Source organism: Mastigoproctus giganteus, chromosome 2 (genome assembly GCF_048544385.1).
Source record: "Mastigoproctus giganteus isolate SK-2022 chromosome 2, ASM4854438v1, whole genome shotgun sequence".
NCBI classification, from domain to species: Eukaryota; Metazoa; Arthropoda; class Arachnida; order Uropygi; family Thelyphonidae; genus Mastigoproctus; species Mastigoproctus giganteus.
In genome coordinates this window covers 81,048,581-81,067,687 of record NC_143576.1, presented here as the reverse complement: position 1 = coordinate 81,067,687, position 19,107 = coordinate 81,048,581, and the positions used below count along the sequence as shown (strand labels likewise).

General features: G+C 38.7%; 1 protein-coding gene across 3 annotated transcripts in view; it reads right to left on the bottom strand.

The window, feature by feature from the left end:
• LOC150089362 (protein KRTCAP2 homolog) overlaps positions 1 to 19,107 on the bottom strand; it is an 85,468-nt gene that overhangs the window by 53,689 nt on the left and 12,672 nt on the right. For all 3 annotated transcript variants that reach the window (XM_090368544.1, XM_090368545.1, XM_090368546.1), the window contains exon 2: positions 5,218 to 5,372. In XM_090368544.1, the coding sequence (XP_090224670.1) occupies positions 5,218 to 5,372 (155 nt within the window). The remainder of the gene's footprint in view (positions 1 to 5,217; positions 5,373 to 19,107) is intronic.

The following is a 19,107-nucleotide window of genomic DNA, read 5'->3' as shown; positions in this document are numbered from 1 at the left end:
CACTGTTGAAAAAAAAGCCGTGAAGTAGGGTTGAATTTGAAAGTGTCTGCAATTCTGCCCAGACACGATAGGAGGGAGTATATGATGAGAGCCTTGTCGATCAATTCGGCCCTGGAAAGATTGTGCAAGGCTCAAGGGGTAGAATTTTTTTCAGCCTGGACTGTACTTGTTAACAGGAGAGATTGCTTCTACAGGGATGGGATACACTTAAATAGAAAGGGTGCAAGAATATTTGCTGATGCTATCGAGGCAGTGTTAGGTGGGTCGGAAAACTGCTAGCTTGGGGGGAGACAAAGACTAATGGATTAACAGTAGCCACTGGCAGAGGTGAAAGAGATTCTTGCACTGCTTCTATTGGAATGAGCAGAAGCCTGAAAAACAAGATGCAGGATATTTCAGAGACTGCTGGAAGTCATTGCGGTACAAGTAAACACATGGGTTGTGTTAGGGTAGCTAAGAATAGAAACAGGTGCATGTATACTTGCGTGTACACTAATGTTAGGAGTTTAGTAAATAAATTTGATGAATTTGAGGTATTACTCAAAACATCAAAGGCAGATATTGTTGGGATATCAGAGACGTGGTGTCACACAGATATAAGGAATGCAGAACTGGAATTTGGGGAGTACAACGTCTACAGAAAGGATAGACAGGATAGGAAGGGAGGAGGGGTTATGCTATTAGTTAAAAAACACATAAAATCCAAGGAAGTGAAGCCAGTTGATATCGCTGGACAGTGCAGTGTTGAGTCAGTTTGGTGTGACATAAGCATAGGTAAATCAAAATTGAGAGTAGGAGTGTGCTATAGGCCTAATGACTCTGATGAGTATAATAAGACACTGTACAGGGAAATAGAATGGGCCAGTAAATCAGAGAGTCTTATAATGGGGGATTTTAATTTCCCAGATATTGACTGGAATTTGTGGGTTGGTCACTCACACACTAGCAAGGCTTTTGTGGATTTATTGGATGATTGTTTTCTACACCAGCATGTTCGTGAGGCAACAAGAGGGAGCAATACTCTTGATCTGATTATCAGTAGTGATTCTTCATGCATTAGGAATCTGCAGATAAATGAACCACTGGGTGGTAGTGATCACAGTGTGCTGAAGTGGGATTTACTCAAGGAGGTAACTACCATCAGAGGTAAAGGGAAGGGTTTTTGCTTTCGTAAAGGCGATTATGATGGTCTGAGACAGTATTTAAATTCTATACAGTGGGACCAACTGATGATGTTACCAACAGCAAATTCAAAATGGGAAGCATTCAAGGAACTAATCTTGGAAGCTACCAGGCTTTACATACCAACCAAGAAATATTGTTCAAGGTTCAGGCCTAAATGGTTGTCAGATGAACTAATGAGACATATGGCAGAGAAGAAAAATGCATGGGATACATACAAATTAATGGGTGACGTGGAAGCCTATGATAGATATAAGTTGGTCTGTAACCAAGTCACAAAGGAGATTAGGCAGGCAAAGGCAGATTATGAGAAATCCTTGGCAAAGGATGCAAAGAAAAACAGAAAAGAGTTCTTTACCTATTTAAACTCAAGAAGGAAAGGGATGAATCAGATTGGTCCACTGGATGTTGATGGTTCAACAGTTGAGGATCCAGCTCAGGTGGCTAACAATCTAAACGAGTATTTTGCATCTACATTCACACATGAGGAGTTATTCAGGAAGGGGAATGTCGTAGGTGAAGTAAACATTGGCAGTGAGCTAGATGATTTTCTAATAACTGAGAGGAAAGTGGAGGAAAAATTGTTGAGGATAAACATAAAAAAGGCACCCGGGGTGGATGGGATCTATCCAGTTATATTAAAGGAGGCAGCAAAGGAAGTAAGCAAACCCCTAGCCATAATTATGAGAGCTTCTTTGGACTCAGGGGAGGTACCCATGGACTGGAGATGTGCAAATGTAACCCCAATTCACAAAGGAGGATCAAAGGCTGACACAAGTAATTATAGACCTGTTAGTTTAACTTCGGTTCCAGGAAAATTAATGGAGGCACTGGTTAAAGAAGCACTGCAGGATCATCTGGACAAGAATTCAGTTATAGCTCAGACACAGCATGGGTTTGTTAAGGGCAGGTCTTGTCTGACCAATTTGATTGGATACTATGATGTAGTCACAAAAGAACTGGATGCAGGGAATAACTTTGATATTATATATTTGGATCTTAGAAAGGCTTTTGATACTGTTGCGCATGGAAGACTGCTGCACAAATTGGAGAAGTGTGGCATTCGAGGCAAATTGCTGCTATGGATAAAGGGATGGTTGAGTGGCAGAAGACAGAGAGTGGTAATCAATGGACACTGCTCAACGTGGACTAATGTTATTAGTGGAGTTCCTCAGGGTTCAGTGTTGGGTCCATTGTTGTTTTCTGTATTTATAAATGATATTGATGATGGTGTATCAGGCTTAATGTCCAAGTTTGCAGACGATACAAAGGTTGGCAGGGTTGTTAAGGACACTACTGATACTATGCTGCTGCAACAGGATCTGGAAAGGTTGAGCAGATGGGCTGAGAGGTGGCAAATGAAGTTTAACATTGACAAATGTAAAGTACTACATATGGGAAACAGTAACCCCAGATCAACGTATCAACTCTGTGGTACTACGCTGACAGTGGTAGAGAATGAAAAGGACCTGGGGGTAATTGTGCCGGCAGATATGAAGTTCTCTGAGCAGTGCAGACGAGCTGCAAGGGTAGCTCATGGTGTCTTGTCAATGATATACAGGAATTTTTCTAGCAGGGACAGGGATGTGATTATTCCCTTGTATAAGGCATTGGTCAGGCCACACCTTGAGTACTGTATACAGGTCTGGAGGCCTCATTTCAAGAAGGATGTAGAGCTGATGGAACGAGTACAGAGAAGGGCAACAAGATTAGTGAATGGAACAAAGGGTTGCTCTTACGAAGAAAGGCTTAAGTTTTGCAAATTACAGAGCCTGGAGACTAGGCATCGCCGAGGTGATCTGATAGAGGTGTACAAGGCTTTGAATGGCTTGAGCATGCTCAATGCCGATGGGATTCTTCCTCTTGCTCAGAATAATCACCTGAGAGGGCATAAATTCAAATTGAGGAAGGACGGATGTGATAGATGTGCGGAAATTCGCCTTTAGCCAGCGGGCAGTTGGTTTGTGGAATAGACTTCCATCGCTTGTTGTTGAAGTTGATAGCCTAAACAAATTTAAGGCTCAGCTGGACAGGTATTTCGAACGAATTGAGGGGTGAAATGGGAGTAGTGGTTGTTTTTTTTTTTTTTTTTTGGCTGATGCTGAATAAGCTTGCTTTCTTGCATCATATGCCTCTACTAATGCTAATGCTTATCCCTGCTAGAAAAATTCCTGTATATCATTGACAAGACCATGAGCTACTCTTGCAGACTGTCTGCACTGATCAGAAAACTTCATATCTGATTGCACAATTACTCTCAAGGTCCTTTTCATTCTCCACTACCCTGAGCGTAGTACCCCTCAGTTGGCATGTTACTCTGGGGTTACTGCTACCCATATGCAGTACTTTAGATTTGTCAATGTTAAACTTCAGTCGCCACCTCTCAGCCCATCTGCTCAACTTTTCTAGCTCCTGTTGCAGTAGTGTACCGTCATTACTGTAATTAACCTTGCCAACCTTTGTATTGTCTGCAAACTTGGACATTAAGCCTGATATACCTTCATGAATATCATTAACAAATACGGAAAACAACAATGGATCCAACACAGAACTATGGGGGACTCCACTAACAACCTTAGTCCACGAAGAGCAGTGTCCATTGATTACCACTCTCTGCTTTCTCCCACTCAACTACCCCTTTATCCATGGCAGCAATTTGCCCTTAATGTCATAATGCTCCAATTTGTACAGTCAAAATTATTTTTTGCATCCAGTTCCTTTGTGACCACATCATAGTATCCAATCAAATTGGTCAGACAAGACTGCCCCTTAACAAACCCATGGCTGTGTCTGAACTATAACTGCAGTCTTGTCTAGATGATCCCGCAGTGCTTGTTTAACCAGTGCCTCCATTAATTTCCCCAGAACAGAAGTTAAACTAACAGGTTTGTAATTACTTGTGTCATCATTTGATCCTTCTTTGTGAATTGGGGTCATAGTTGCACATTTCCAGTCCAGGTGGACCTCCCCTGAGTCAAAGGAAGCTCTCATAATTATGGCTAAGGCTTTGCTTACTTCCTTTGCTGCCTCCTTTAATATAACTGGATAGATCCCATCCATCCCAGGTGGCTTTCTTATGTTTAACTTCATTTCTCCTAGAATATATAAATATTAATAATATTTATTAATCAATTAATTGGATTAATAATTAAATATTTTACAGTCATATTTTTAAGTCTTGTTATATTTGGGGTACTTTTTTCCCACTACCCCGAGTGACTGGCTTTGGTTTATGATCAATTTATAAATGACTTATCTGTGAGCAAAACTAAAATTAATATTGTTTTTAAATGAACAACAATAAAAAAGAGGCAAATGTTTTATTCAATTAGCAATTATTCTGTTATGTTACTTATTAATTCAACAGAGTGTCTTTGAGTTTTAACAAATAATGGATTCACCTCTCTGGTGAGTTTATTCAATTAAAAATAATTGTAATTTAAGTTTCACTTATTGATAATGTCATTTCTAAAGCGAGCATAAACCTAAGCCTGTTAATGGAGGAAACAGTGTCCCCAACAGCAAGGTACAGATAAATATAGTACTGAAATGAATTTATTATCTAAGTAAAATTTCACTTCCTTAGGTTACAAATGATATTCAAGTCTAATTTAGTTACAATCTAAATTAAACCAGAATCGAAAAAAAATTACTAAAGAAACTCAGGTGGCCTAGGTTATGCTAAATTGTTTAAATTGTCCATTTAAATACATGATGCAGTCATGTGTACAACATAATGCAATTATACACTGAATAAAACTAAAAGTTCTCTATTAATCATAAAATACTTTCTATTATTGTTTTATAGTTTTGGCAATATACCCATATGATCATGGACAATAAAGTCAAAAACATGCTCAGTAGTCTACTGGGATTAATAAAGCAGTTTTAACAAGGCAAAGTTAGACATCTTATTCAGTAAGAATTAATTATTGTTATATAGAATCTCCCACAAAACGGAACTTTCCTTTTAAGAAATTATCAGATGCAATTAAACTTAACAGATAAATATAATAAATCCTTTATAAAGGATACAGTAAGAATTAAAATGAAGAGCAGTGATCCAAGATATCCTCCAAGAATTGTCATTAACTGTGTTGAGGCCAACTGGGTCTTATATACTTGCATGGCAGCAAACAGCAACACAAACAGGCATACAGATAAGAGGCAGGATGTGCTACTTGACATTGCTAAAATGATACACAGATATTTCAATGAAAGACTTATCCGTGAGCAAAACTAAAATTAATACTGTTTTTAAATGAATAACATTAAAAAAGAGGCAAATATGTTATTCAATTAGCAATTATTCTGTTATGTTACTTATTCATCCAACAGAGGGCCTTTGAGTTTTAACAAATTTTAACATTGGAATAAATAAAAAAAATTTGAAAAAATGTATAAATCTTTTAACAGAACTATAACATAAAACCATACTAAATGTGAAACCTCAATTGACATTTTCTAGCTTATCTGCCTAGTTTGAAGTAATATACTCTGGTTAATGGTCATTAACTACCATGCCTACCTCTGCGTCAACAGCAAACTTGGGCATCAATTTTGAAATACTTAAATCAATATCTTTAATAAATATTAAAAACAGTTAGGAGCCTAACTCTGCCCACGAAGAGCTGTGAGCATTTATAACTACTGTTTCCTACCATTTGACCATCTCTTTATATATAGGTAGTAACTTGTCTCTAATGCCATACTGCTTCAATTCATACCAGCATTCACATGGTATAGTATAAAAGCTTTATTGAAACGTAAGTAGAAACATATGCAACTTACTGTGGTCATGGATAACCTTATCACTTTTATGAAGTCCCGATCAGGTAAAAACATAAAAAAAAAAAAATGGTAATTATTGTAATTGACACTTCAGTTTATGTTATCACTTTCCCCCCTTATTGCAGTTTATGCATGTGCAGAAGAATTGATTATGTAATGTCCCAATTTGTTCTTGAACTCTTACACATTGCAATGTCTAACTACTACTATTGCTATTTACAGTTGGCAGGGTTGTTAATAACAGTAATGACAGCATGCTGTTGCAACAGGATCTGGAAAAGTTGGGCTGAGAAGTGGCAACTGAAGTTTAACATTGACAAATGCAAAGTACTGCATATGGGTAGCAGTAAACGCAGAGAAATGTACCAACTGGGTGGTGTTACATTTGTTAGTGGAAAATGAAAGAGACCTGGGGGTTATTGTGCAGTCAGATATGAAGTTTTCTAAGTAGTGCAGACAGGCTGCCAGAGAAAGTCATGGGGTCTTATCAAAAACATACAGAAATTTTGTAAGCAGGGATAAGGAGGTGATTATCCCCTTGTAATAAGGCAATGGTCAGGCCACACCTTGAATACTGCATACAGGTCTGGAAGCCTCATTTTAGGATGGATGTAGAGTCTAGAACAAGTACAGAGAAGGGCAACAAAAGTAGTGAATGGAACAAAGGGATGCTCTTTTGAAGAAAGGCTTAAGTTTTGCAAATTGCAGCTTCTGGAGACTAGGCACCTGTGAGGCGATCTGATCGAGGTGTATAAGGCCTTGAATGGATTGAGCAGGCTCAATGCTAATGGGATTCTTCCTCTTGCTCAGATTACAAACCTGAGTGGGCATAGATTCAAACTGAGGAAAGGCAGTTGTAGAATAGATGTGTGGAAGTTTGCCTTTAGCCAGCAGGTAGCTGGAACAAACTTCCATTCATTGTGGTGGAAGTTGATAGCTTCAATTAATTCAAGGCAGAACTAGAAAAACATTTGGAACAAATGGGAAGGTTTTTTTTTTTTTTTTTGGCTGATGCTGTATAAGCTTGATTTCTTGCATCATGTGCCTCTACTAATGCTAATAGTTATCAATTGTTAGTCTGTGAACAAAAGTACTGCATCTGTATTCCTAATCTGACTATTTTACAGAGCATTAACCCTTTTCTAATTCTTGATTTTAATATTATTTTTGTTTTTAATGGTGTGCATGGATTTCCAGAAACATTATTACAGTTTCATTTTTGAAAACTTTCTCAAAGAAACAGTAGTTGTTTCTTTAGCCAGTCAAATATTTCTAGACAGTCAAATATTTCATATTAATTTTAATTCTTTCTTTCTGTCCACCTGCCTTTTTATGCACACATTTTCACCCTGTATCAATAAACAATGCTGAACAGCTGCATTCTCTTTTATTGGTTACTGTTATCAATTAAGCTGTGTCCCAAAGTAATCACAGTAAGTGGCATCTATTGTATAAAATTTCAAAATTATTTTGTATCTAGTTCTTGCCTGATTAGCCTCAGAGTGATTAATCAGACATGCTCTCCCTTTAGCAAATCTATGCTGTGATTGTCTTCTAGTCCCATTCTTAGCAAAATGGTCTAGAATTCCTTCAACTATTGACTCCAATACTTTCCCTAGTACAGAAATAATCACTTTAGTTAAGGAATGAAAATATAAATATCTATTTGTTTTAATTTGCATCTACATTCACACATAAAGATGTTTTTAGGGATGTGGATACCACAAAATATACCATCCAGTGATTAGCTGTCAAAATTTTAACGAGCAATTCCCTATAAAAAGTTCTGATTTTAGGGACATAACACAGTACGTAATTTTTGTACCTTCCCCATAAGAAGTGCCAGTGCATTGAGCCACTCATCTGGGACACGTCATTAGCTGTAATAATGATAAATGGCTGGAAGTCAGGAGAAGGATAAATTTTGGATGGATAGCATTCAGGAAATATAGTCACATACTGAGGAGCAATATCTCAATTTGTCTGAAACGTAAAATAATGAACACAATGTATACTCCCCACCAAGACTTAAAGAAGTGAAACTTGGGCACTGACCAAAAGAATAGAAGAGAAGCTGAGAACAACACAGTGAAGAATGGAACGAATTATATTGGGAATCAGACTGCTAGATAAGAGAAACATATGGATTAGGCAGCAAACTCAAGTAAGGGACGTCTTAACAAAACTAAAGAACTAAAATGGTCTTGGGCAGGACACATAGCTCGAAGATATGACAGATGGACTAAGAAAATACCCAAGAGGTGCTAGATGAAACCTAGAAGACAGCAACAGAGATGGATAGATGAAATTCATGAGTTTGTGGGTAGTAAATGGATGGCCATTGCACAAAACAGAAGGAACTGGAAAGTTGCTGGATAGGCCTTTACATCCTGCAGTGGATTGAAAATGGCTGATAATGAAACAATTTTGTAATATATGAGAAAAGCAGAAATGAAATTGTTTAGGCTAAAAGTAAATAAGGCACCTGGGGCAGAAGGAATCTATTCAATTATATAAAAAAAAAAAAAGTAAAAGAAGTAAACAAAACTTTAGCCACAATTACAAAAGCATCCTTGGATTCAAGGTTCTTACTGTTAGTGGAGGTTTTATGGTGCACAGGCAGCTAAAGGCCATTATGCACCAAACAGTAGTAAGAAATAACAGGTGTTATTAAAAGTGAGCTGTGTATCATGTGGGATTATTTTTTTTCTTTTGTTAGTTGTTGGCACATCGGCTTCTGTGGCCATAACGCACCTCCCAAAGTTTTTGCATTTACTCTGATCTAAGCCCAAGGTGGGATACGAACCTGCAACCTTTGGGTTGCCAGGCAGGTACTTTACCCACCCGGCTAGCCCGGTCAGCATGTGGGATTTAAGCATTATATTCGGTCATAGCATTGTATCTTTTTTTACGAAAGTGAAAACTGCATTAATGTCAGATCTGTTGTCTAAAATTTGTTGTAAAGTGGGAGAGATTTGGCTGCACGCCTTGATAAGGTGGTTTGCCATACTCCATTATAGGGGGGGGGGGCAGTCAACTATGGTATACTGGAATGTGACTTGAGCATGATAGTTCGGCCGGAAAGGGGGATCTGAGGAAGAGAGAAGATAAATGTGAGTAAGGTGTGTATGTCCTATTCTCAGTCTTGCAAGCATGACTTCCTTTCAATCTGAGCAGAAGCTGGATGGCCAAGACTGGAGGTTCGGTTTAATCTGAAGGAATTTGTTGCCTTCTTGGTTTTTGCAGTCAGTGGAAGGGATTTTGAAAGAAGCATCAACTGGTCCCACAGTACATGTACCAACAAACATTTACAAACCACATAAACACTATCACTGCATTCTCCCCTGGCCTGCAAAAAAAAAAAAAACCTTGCAGCTAGGCCTGCACCACAACTGAAGAATAACAGTAAGTTGCGGTGCCCAGAGAGTGCAGTGCAGAAAGAAAGAGTCGAATAAATGAGATGAGAACTAGAAGAATGAATAAAAGTGCAAGCATGAGAGAAAAGAACACAAATGCTAAGTACACACTAACCCTGGTTTTAATTAGTATTTAAATTTACGCTACCCATCATTGCATCCCCTCCTGGTGTGTGAGAAAAAGATGAATGAGTTGAGTGAAAAAGAAAAAAAAAAAAAAAAAAAAAATTATAAAATAAGAAAAAAGTATAAAAAAAAAAATAATAAAAAATAATAAAAAAAAAAAAGAATGCAAGTAGAGTGAGAATGCACATTCCGAATGAAGTAAATGTATGCGTCTCCCCCCCTTCACCTGGTAGGTTCCCCACTGCCAGCTAACATATCCCACCCCAGAGCGGGATGGGCAGCTGGACCTTCATACCGGATTCGACACTCCTTGGACAAGACACCGACGAAGACATTCTGCGGCTTTGCTGCCAACACGCCATTGGCGATCCGACCTGGGTACTCTAACCTGGTTCCCTTTAAAACCCCATCCCCAGGCAGGGAATGGAGGGGACGGACCTCTGTCTCCTCTCCTCCCTGCCTACCCCCCATATTTCGCCTGGTAGGGCTCGTCTCCACTGACCTCTTTGGGGATGCCTACTCTATCCGTCCCTATTCTTCTATCTGTTTCCTCCCCAGTCTTCAATCTCCCCCCCCTCTCTCTCACTAAATCGACCGAGTACACCCCTTAACAATGCCGCCAAATTATAACCAACGTCTAAATTCTACCGGTTTTGTGCAAATCTCTAAGATATCTAACACTATCAGCTTTTATCTAGCGTTACATGTCTAAATTTAATAACATCAAAATTTTGCCCGACCTATTTGGCCTTTAACACATCTCTTAAGTGTTCAACCCTAACCAGCGATTTCCTAACAGCAATCCCATTAAGCATTAATGTCAAATGCATAAACTTTTATTTTATTTTATTTTATTTTTTTTTTTATTTTTTTTTAAATAGGCCCTAGCCACTGAAATCCCAGGAAACTAGGTGGCAGGACCTGCCAGAGCAAATTGTTGTGATACTGGATACACCCGGCTAGCCTCCACGTGGCAGGGTATGGGCAACGTCTGGCCCCACTAGGGGCCTGGCGGCCAATAAGCCGGATACACAATGGGCACAACATATCACACTGCACAGACACGACCCACACACTTTCAAGTCTCTGGCTTGACAGTGTACTGTCCTCGATACAGCGAAACACACGCGGAGATGGGAGAAATCCCAGGTGCCGTCTGACACGAATATACCTTATACCTAGTACATGCTACATGGTCAGCACTCTCATTGCCAAGTATGGCAATATGGTTAGGGACCCAACAAAATTTTACTACTTTCACATCCTTAGCTAGATCAGTCGGCAAGTTATGAATATGACCAAGTAGGCATTTGTGATGTTTCTCTGATTGCTGTAAAGAAAGAATAGCATTGAGAGAGTCGGTGAAAATAACACTATGAATAAACTGGTGCAATTTTACAGTTTCTAAGGCCATTTGTATGGCAAGTAGTTCAGCAGTAAAGATGCTGCACACTAAAGTAATTTACTGGAGATTAAGGAGGATGGGAGAACAATAGCAGCAATGACATGTTGGTCAGTTTTAGAGCCATCTTGAACATCTTGGTACAAGATTCATATTTTTAAATTACAGTAAAACCTCGTTAATACGAACTCAGTTTATACAAAGTACAGTAAACCCCCGCTATTCACGGTATCTGTATTCGCGGTTTCGCGATCGCTGATTTAATATAAAATGAAACCTAAAAAAATGTGAATTTTAAAGCGCCGTGAATATTATCCGCCATAAAAAAACATGGGCGTGGCTACAATTATCTTTCCCGGTCAAAACAGCGCTCAGTGGGTGGGGGGAGAGGGGTGACAAAATCGCGAGCATGGATGTTTCTCGCTAATCCTTGTTCAGTGCGGAGATGGGAGAAATCCCAGGTGCCGTCTGACACGAACATACCTAATCCTTGTTCAGTATGTGTTATGCGCTTGTAATGGAAGTTTTTGTCGTTTGCTTTTAATTTATATGCTTATAAATTAAATAAATTTATCAATTTATAAATTGATATGCTTACAAAAGTGATAAATCTACCGTTTTGCAGTGTAAAACAGACTTTTTCGAGTGTGTTAACAGACGAAAGTGACTTTATTGTGGACAAGTTCTTTCTAACCCGTACAAAAATATGGCTACGAATAACAAGAGAAATGTGAAAATATCAAAGATTTTTGATTTTTTTTTTTTTTTTGATTTGGTAGTTGTTGGCGCATCGGCTTCTGTGGCCATATTGCACCTCCCAAGGTTTTTGCAGTACTCTGATCCAAGCCCGAGGCGGGAATCGAACCCGCGACCTTTGGGTTGCCGGGCAGGTACTTTACCCACTCGGCTAGCCCGGTCGGCTAAATATCAAAGAAGGTGATGACATTAGCGAATAAAATTGAGTTATTACACAAAATTTCTAATGGTCAAAGCGTCTCCTCAGTGGCAAAACATTATAAAATCAATGAGTCAACGTTACGATCAATCAAAAAATCGGAAGAAAAATCCGCCGTAGTGTCCGTGAAAACGCGCTAATTGCTTCAAAAATTTGCTCTGTAACTCGTGATGTTAAATTAGGAAATATGGAAAAGGCTTTAAATCTGTGGATAGAAGACCGAACTCAAAATAAAATTCCGTTAAGTTCACTCATCATTCGTGAAAAGGCAAAACTCCTTTATCAACACTTTAGCGAAACTGGTGATAGCTCTGGCGGGATAAGTTTTTTAGCCAGCAAAGGTGCTGGTTTGAAAGATTTGTTTGAAATTTCTAATAAATATTACATTTAATATTAAATTGTTTCTTATTTTCATTTCGATGCCATATGCTTGCATTTCACTACTGTCTATGTACATAGTTATATTATGAAGGTACATATAATACATAGACAAAATTTTAGACTAGTTTTTCTTATATATTTCATACTTTGGAACAGAACCCCTTTATTACTATGGGAGCCATAACTCAGTATTCGCGTTTTCGGTATTCGCGACATTTCTCAGGAACGTAACCCCCGCGAATAGCGGGGGTTTACTGTACTCGTTTATATGAAACACATACCATTCTCCTGCAAAAGGATAGGCTTTTCTATGTAAATATATTTGTTTATTACGTATTACAAATTTCGTTTTCACCCATTGAGAAATAAATGTTATTTTGTATGTTTAATACAAATTTTGGCACAGCTGTCTGATTATTGCTTCTGGCCACCTATTCCCTTCTTCCCAGGATGACACTGATTTGTTAGGGTTTACTTTTGTGTAAACAATACCAGTTTATGTAGCTACAACTTAAATGCACTCTGAAAAAGTTCATTTTGAAGAATGAGCTGTTAAATTAACAAAGAATAAAAACCACTTTTCTAAGTTGTTTACATACACTCCCTCACTCTCCACAGGATTAAGGTCAGTTACAACTGTTACACCAGTTCAAAGAGTCTTTTGCTACAGTACAGTATAATATATTTTTAGTGCCATTTTATCTGAGCTGATGGATGTCTTTCTTTATTTTTTTTTTTTTTTAGAACTTGTCTTTAAATTAATTTAAAGTTTGTTTATATTAAATCTCATCTAGCAGTGTTATGGCAACAAAATGTAAACAGATGGAAATTAAGCCTGGAAATGAAACTGAAAATTATACAAGAGGCTGATAGGATGGATCTTTTTATTTTTTTATTTATTTACATAAATACAAAAATATATAAAACTCTATTTACAATCATTTGAACCTGTGTAAGAAACTCCAGCAGAAAGTGGAGCTTCTCTTACAAAATTGTAAAACACAACAAAACTCTCAAGACTCAAGTAAAAGAAATGCATGTATGCACACTCAACAACATTTATGTATTCGTGTATGTAGGTGGTCTGTTTGTAGCCGCTCCAGGACCTGGGTCCATCTCCGCAAATTGTCTCTATCTTGATTACAGAATCTGTGTAATCAGGGCTTGAAATGTGAGCAGCCAACACCTGAGCAACTGCTGCCTGATGCCTGTCCCAAGTGTTTGTCTGGCTCCATGTGCCAAGGCACATGGAGCCAGACAAACAACTATCTGCGCTTCAGTAGTGCGCTAAAATCCTGCATCCACTAGAGGTAGTGCAATACCAGTGGATGCCAGCAATCCCGTACTCAGGATGCCCAGTCCTGAGTACCAGCAGGGAAAAAAAATATATATACAGGGTGATTCACTACCAGTGCGACAAACTTGCAGGAGGTGTAGGAGGCACAAAGACGAATTGGAATCACATAGCATTGCAGGGTCCGAAATGCCTTCGTCATGCGGTAGAGGACGTTGAACAGGAGGTCGCGTGAACAGCGATCCCGCTGGAAGTCAGCATTTGCGAACCGGTTCCCGAGGCAGTAGGATGGACAAGTATTCAAACGTTGAACTGGCCAACATGCAACTCGCATATGGAGCTGCGGACTGTAATGGGCGCATTGCTCTGCGCTTGTACCAGGAACGTTTCCTGCACAGGTGTGCTCCTCATCATACGATTTTCGCACGTGTGCACAGAACGTTACGTGAGACTGGTTGTTTCAAGAGAGGTACCATGAATCGAGATCGAACGACGAGGACGCCAGACACTGAGGAGAATGTCCTACGTCTTGCAGAAGGCAATCCAAGTACGAGTACTCGAGCGATAGACCAACGATAGTGTATTTCCCAATCCATTGTATGGAGGATACTGTCAACAAACCAAATGAGTTCATACCATCTGCAACACATCCAATCATTGGAGCCTGCGGATTATCCACTCAGGAGGACTTTTGCTACTTGGTTTCTTCAACAGAAACGGTTTGCAAATGCTGACTTCCAGCAGAATCGCTGTTCACGCGACCTCCTGTTCAACGTCCTCTACCGCATGACGAAGGCATTTCGGACCCTGCAATGCTATGTGATTCCGATTCGTCTTTGTGCCGCCTACACCTCCTGCAAGTTTGTCGCATTGGTAGTGAATCACCCTGTATTATAATAATAATAATAATAAATAAAAAAATTAATAATAATAAAAATAAAATAATAAATAAAATATCAATTAATAATAATAAATAAATATAAAAAAAAAAAAAAAAAAAAAACACCAGTGGTTGACATCACTGAACAACCTCAGAGATTAAAAGAAATCAAGTACAGGGTGACTGGTAGGTGAGTGCAATACCAGTGGATGCCAGCAATCTCGTACTCAGGATGCCCAGTCCTGAGTACCAGCAGGGAAAAATATATACAGTGAAACTTCCCTTTAACGGACAGCCATGGGGAAAGAAAATGTGTCCGTTAGAGAGAAGTGTCTGCTAACAAGAAGTCTGAGGGAGAAAAAAAAAAGAAAGAAAGAAAAATCGTTAAACGTTTATTGTAAAATTAAATTAAAATATATACAGATTTTGAACAATATTTTTGTAAATAATATACAATTACATACACAAGAGATAAAGAAAAATCCTTAAACGTTTAATGTAAAATTAAATTATATACAGATTTTGCACAATATTTTTGTAAATAATATACATACAATTGTGCTATGCATATTATGACTTTATCTTAAGAAAAATACATACAGTAATCACTTATTTTCTTCTGCACCTTCTTCCGGCTGATAATTTTGTTTTCAACATTTGTTTGGAGTGAAGAAACCATCGAAAGTCCTTCAGTATCTTCTTCAGCGGCGAAAAACATTTTTAAACGATCGATTTGTATGAGCGCTTCTTCTATTTTCATCGGTGGTTCATCGTTAATATGTTCTTCGACAGAATGACCTCCTTCCATTTCTTCATCCTCATGAGGAACTTCTTGAAAAATATCGATGATAATGTCGTTGATATTAGAAGTATCGTACATTATCAATAGATGTTGAAGTTCTTGTTCTTCTTGGTATCGATGAAGTTGTGAACAGCAATGCTCCACATTGCTGTTCACAACTTCAATTTTTGCGTTTGAGAAGCCAGACTTTACAAAACAGTTCACGACAGTTTGTTTTCTAATTGCATTTACTGAAGAGGAAATCCATTGAATCGCATCTAGGATGCTGTTTTCTTTGCAAGGTCACTCGCACATGTTACATCGTTCATGTTTGCAATGCTTAAAACACGTTTTCTGTAGTGAAGTTTAAAATGTTTTATTATCCCTTGATCCAACGGCTGACACTCTGCAGATGTGTTTGGTGGCAGAAAAACGATTTGAATGTTGGACAATTCAATGTGCGGGTGAGATGCAGCATTATCCATGAAAAGAATAATTTTTCTGTTTTGACGAATCATGTTTTGGTTAAAGTGACTTATCCATTCGCTCATGATATCTCGTGTCATCCACGCTTTTTTATTAGACTTCCAGTCAACATTCAAAAGATTCAACTTTATGCCCTTGAAACAACGAGGATTTTGTGGTTTTCCTATAACAAGAGGTTGTTCAAAGTCTCCCAGCATATTTGTACACAATAGTACAGTCAAACGTTCCTTAGAAATTTTTCCGCCCTGGCACTTTTCGTTTTTTAGACTCATTTTTTTTTTCAGGAAGAGCTTTAAATAAACAACCCTGTTTTGTCACAGTTGTAAATATCCTTAGCTTCAAAATCACGACATAAATCTTCCAATTTGATGGTCCACTCTGTTACAACCCAAGTATCAACAGATCCACCTTCCCCACTTACGGTTTTCCAAGAAATTTTATGCCGGGTTTTGAACTTTTTTGTCTAGCCATCCCACAGAAGCTTTGAACTCATTTACTCCCATAGATTTCGCAACCTCCAAAGCCTTTTAATAGGCCCATTAATGGAAATTTTTTTAGCATGTTCGCGACAAAACCACTCATACGTAACATTGTCAATTTGAAGTCCAACAGTTTTCGGGAATGATTTTTGAACCTGATCATTTCCGTGTTGCCAAAATTGTTTGAGCAGTTCATTTTTTTTTTCTTTAGGATGTTGCTTACCTGCGTCTTCCCGATTTTGAATTTTGCAGCGAGATTGCGAACACTATTTTTTTGCCGATCATACGCATTAATGAGTTCGACTTTATCTTTTAGAGTTAAATGTTTACGAGAAGACATTGTGCACTTCACACGACACTGAACAAAACTGAAAACTGAAACTCAAAAGACGAAAGGCCGACCATATTTCCCCCCCTGCACACACCAAATTCATCAGAAGTTTTACAGGTGCCTTAAAATTCTTGAAAAAGGGTTTAGAACCGCCACGCAAACCGTGATAAAATTCAGAGAATCGGAAATAGAAAATAAACACACGATTGAGGCAATACGAGGAAGAAACGTTCCTAGAAAAAGGGCCGTGAGCTCGCCCGCTGTCCGTTATGGGGAGATCAAATTAAGTGCTAATCTAAACGAAACAGTGCAGATTGCCTGTCCGCGTCCGTTACAGAGAATGCCCGCTAGGCAGAAGCTGCAAACACGTTAAAACCAATGGAGGTGAGTTGGGGAATTTGAAAATGTCCGTTGTAGAGAGAGAGATGTCCGTTAACGAGAGGTGTCCGTTAGAAGTTTCACTGTATATATAATAATAATAATAATAATAATAATAATAAATAAAAAAAATTAATAATAAATAAAAAAATTAATAAAATATATCAATTAATAATAATAAATAAATATAAAAAAAAAACAAAAAAACACCAGTGGTTGACATCACTGAACAACCTCAGACATTAAAAGAAATCAAGTCCAGGATGACTGGTAGGTGACACAGGGAACAGCTCAGCAAGAATTTGTTGAATTAACCAGTGTGGTAAAGCATCTGCATTCTTCTGCTGAAGATGTCATTGGTGAAGATTTCAAGGGCTTGAAAGTTAGTCTCATTTTCAATTAAGGCTTTAAGATTGACTTCTGAGATGTTCTGAACCTTATTTTTAAGTGTTGTCCATTGTTCTTCGTAGTTGGGACAGGAGAATAGGATGTGGTTCCAGGATTCCTCTTCCCCACAGGAGCAATGAGGATTTGTTGCCAGTCCGAATTGGAACAGTTTCGCTGCTTTAAGAGTGCCATGTCCTGTTAGGATGTAGTCATGGATGGGTAGAACCAATTACAATGTGGCTTATTCATTGCAAAGGTGACATCCGGGATAAAAAGTCTGGTGACCACTCCAGTGGGACTTTCATCCCATCTAACCTGCCGAAGGAGGAGTTTACTCCACAGGTTTATTTTTTATAGGTTTGATATTTGTAGCAGGATTGCAGTCTATCCCAAGGTTGGTAGGCCTTTTTTTGTGTTTGTAGATGAAACCTCTATAAGCTATATACAGGTCCAGAGGAAAGGCTCCAGATAGAACCTGCAGTGCATTAGTTGATGTTGTTCTCGTTACTCGGTGTGTCGCAAGCAGCATAGTTCTTTGCATGGAAAGTTTGGCCCGGATTTTACTGTCAATGACCCTATGGAACCAGACACCAGCAGCATAGGAGGCAATTGGCAAGAACACAGCTTTATAGTAGAGAGACAGGGTTATTTTGGTCAGTCCGAACGGGAGATCCTGATGACGGCTGCAGTGAAGGCTTTGGTTTTGTTTGCTAAACTGTTCACGTGTGGTTGGAAACTGAGCCTGTCGTCCAATATTATGCCAAGGTGTTTAGTTTGTGCAACATATGGAATTTGCTTCCCGTGAATAAGCACTTTAGGGGGTCTGCAGTAATCCAACCTGTTTTTGAAGATCATTAGCTTTGTTTTTGTGTTTGATATTTTTAACTTATTTGTGAGAGTCCAGTTTACCATGCCATCCAGGACAATCTTTACACGGTTCTCAAGGGTTCTCCTGGATCTTCCTGCAATGCAAATAACCAAGTCGTCTGCATAGGCAAAACTGATGCAGTTGTCAAAGCTTCTGGTGAGCCACTGGTCAAGTACGGAGTTCCAAAGGAGGGGTCCTAGCACTGACCCCTGTGGGCAACCTCTGTTTATAAATTTTGAATATGACAGGTGTTGGGCAGTGACCTGAATTGATCTGTTACTGAAGTAGGATCTTATGACGTTGTAAATATATTGATTGCAGTTTGCCGGTCTAAGGGACCTGAGGGAATTCTCCCACCAAAGGCACCCTCAAAATCCACAAAGATGGCCATCTCATAGAGTGCTATGGAATGTGTAGTGTTTTACAAGGGCTGCTATGGCATCTTCTGCGGAGGATCCTTTCTTGAAGCCATACTGCGAATTGGATGAAAGGTTTTGTGAGTTTAGAACAGTTTGGATTCTGGGACCAATCATTCTTTCAAACAGCTTTTCCAGGTTGGCTAACAGAGAGATTGGGCGGTACGCTCTTGGGTCGGTATTAGGTTTTCCTGGTTTTTGAATAATTTTAAGCAGTGCCTGCTTCCATAAATTGGGAAATGTGCCTTCGAAGAGGCACTTGTAAAGATTTAACAAAATATTAGGGTAGAGCTCATGAAATCTGGTGATGACTGCATTTTCTACCAGATCAAGGCCTGGACACTTTTTGGGATTCAACTTGGCCACCGCAGCACCAAGTTCAACAGCAGTGAAAAGATCAATGTCAGGGTACCTTCGTAAGTGGCATTGACTGCTCAAATCTGAATTTGGTGCATATTGTCAAGATTAGGATCATCTTCAGGAAAGATGTGTTCAATGATTTTCTCAACTGTTGAGTTCCAGTCATGTTTCACTGTTTTGATATTGCACTGTGT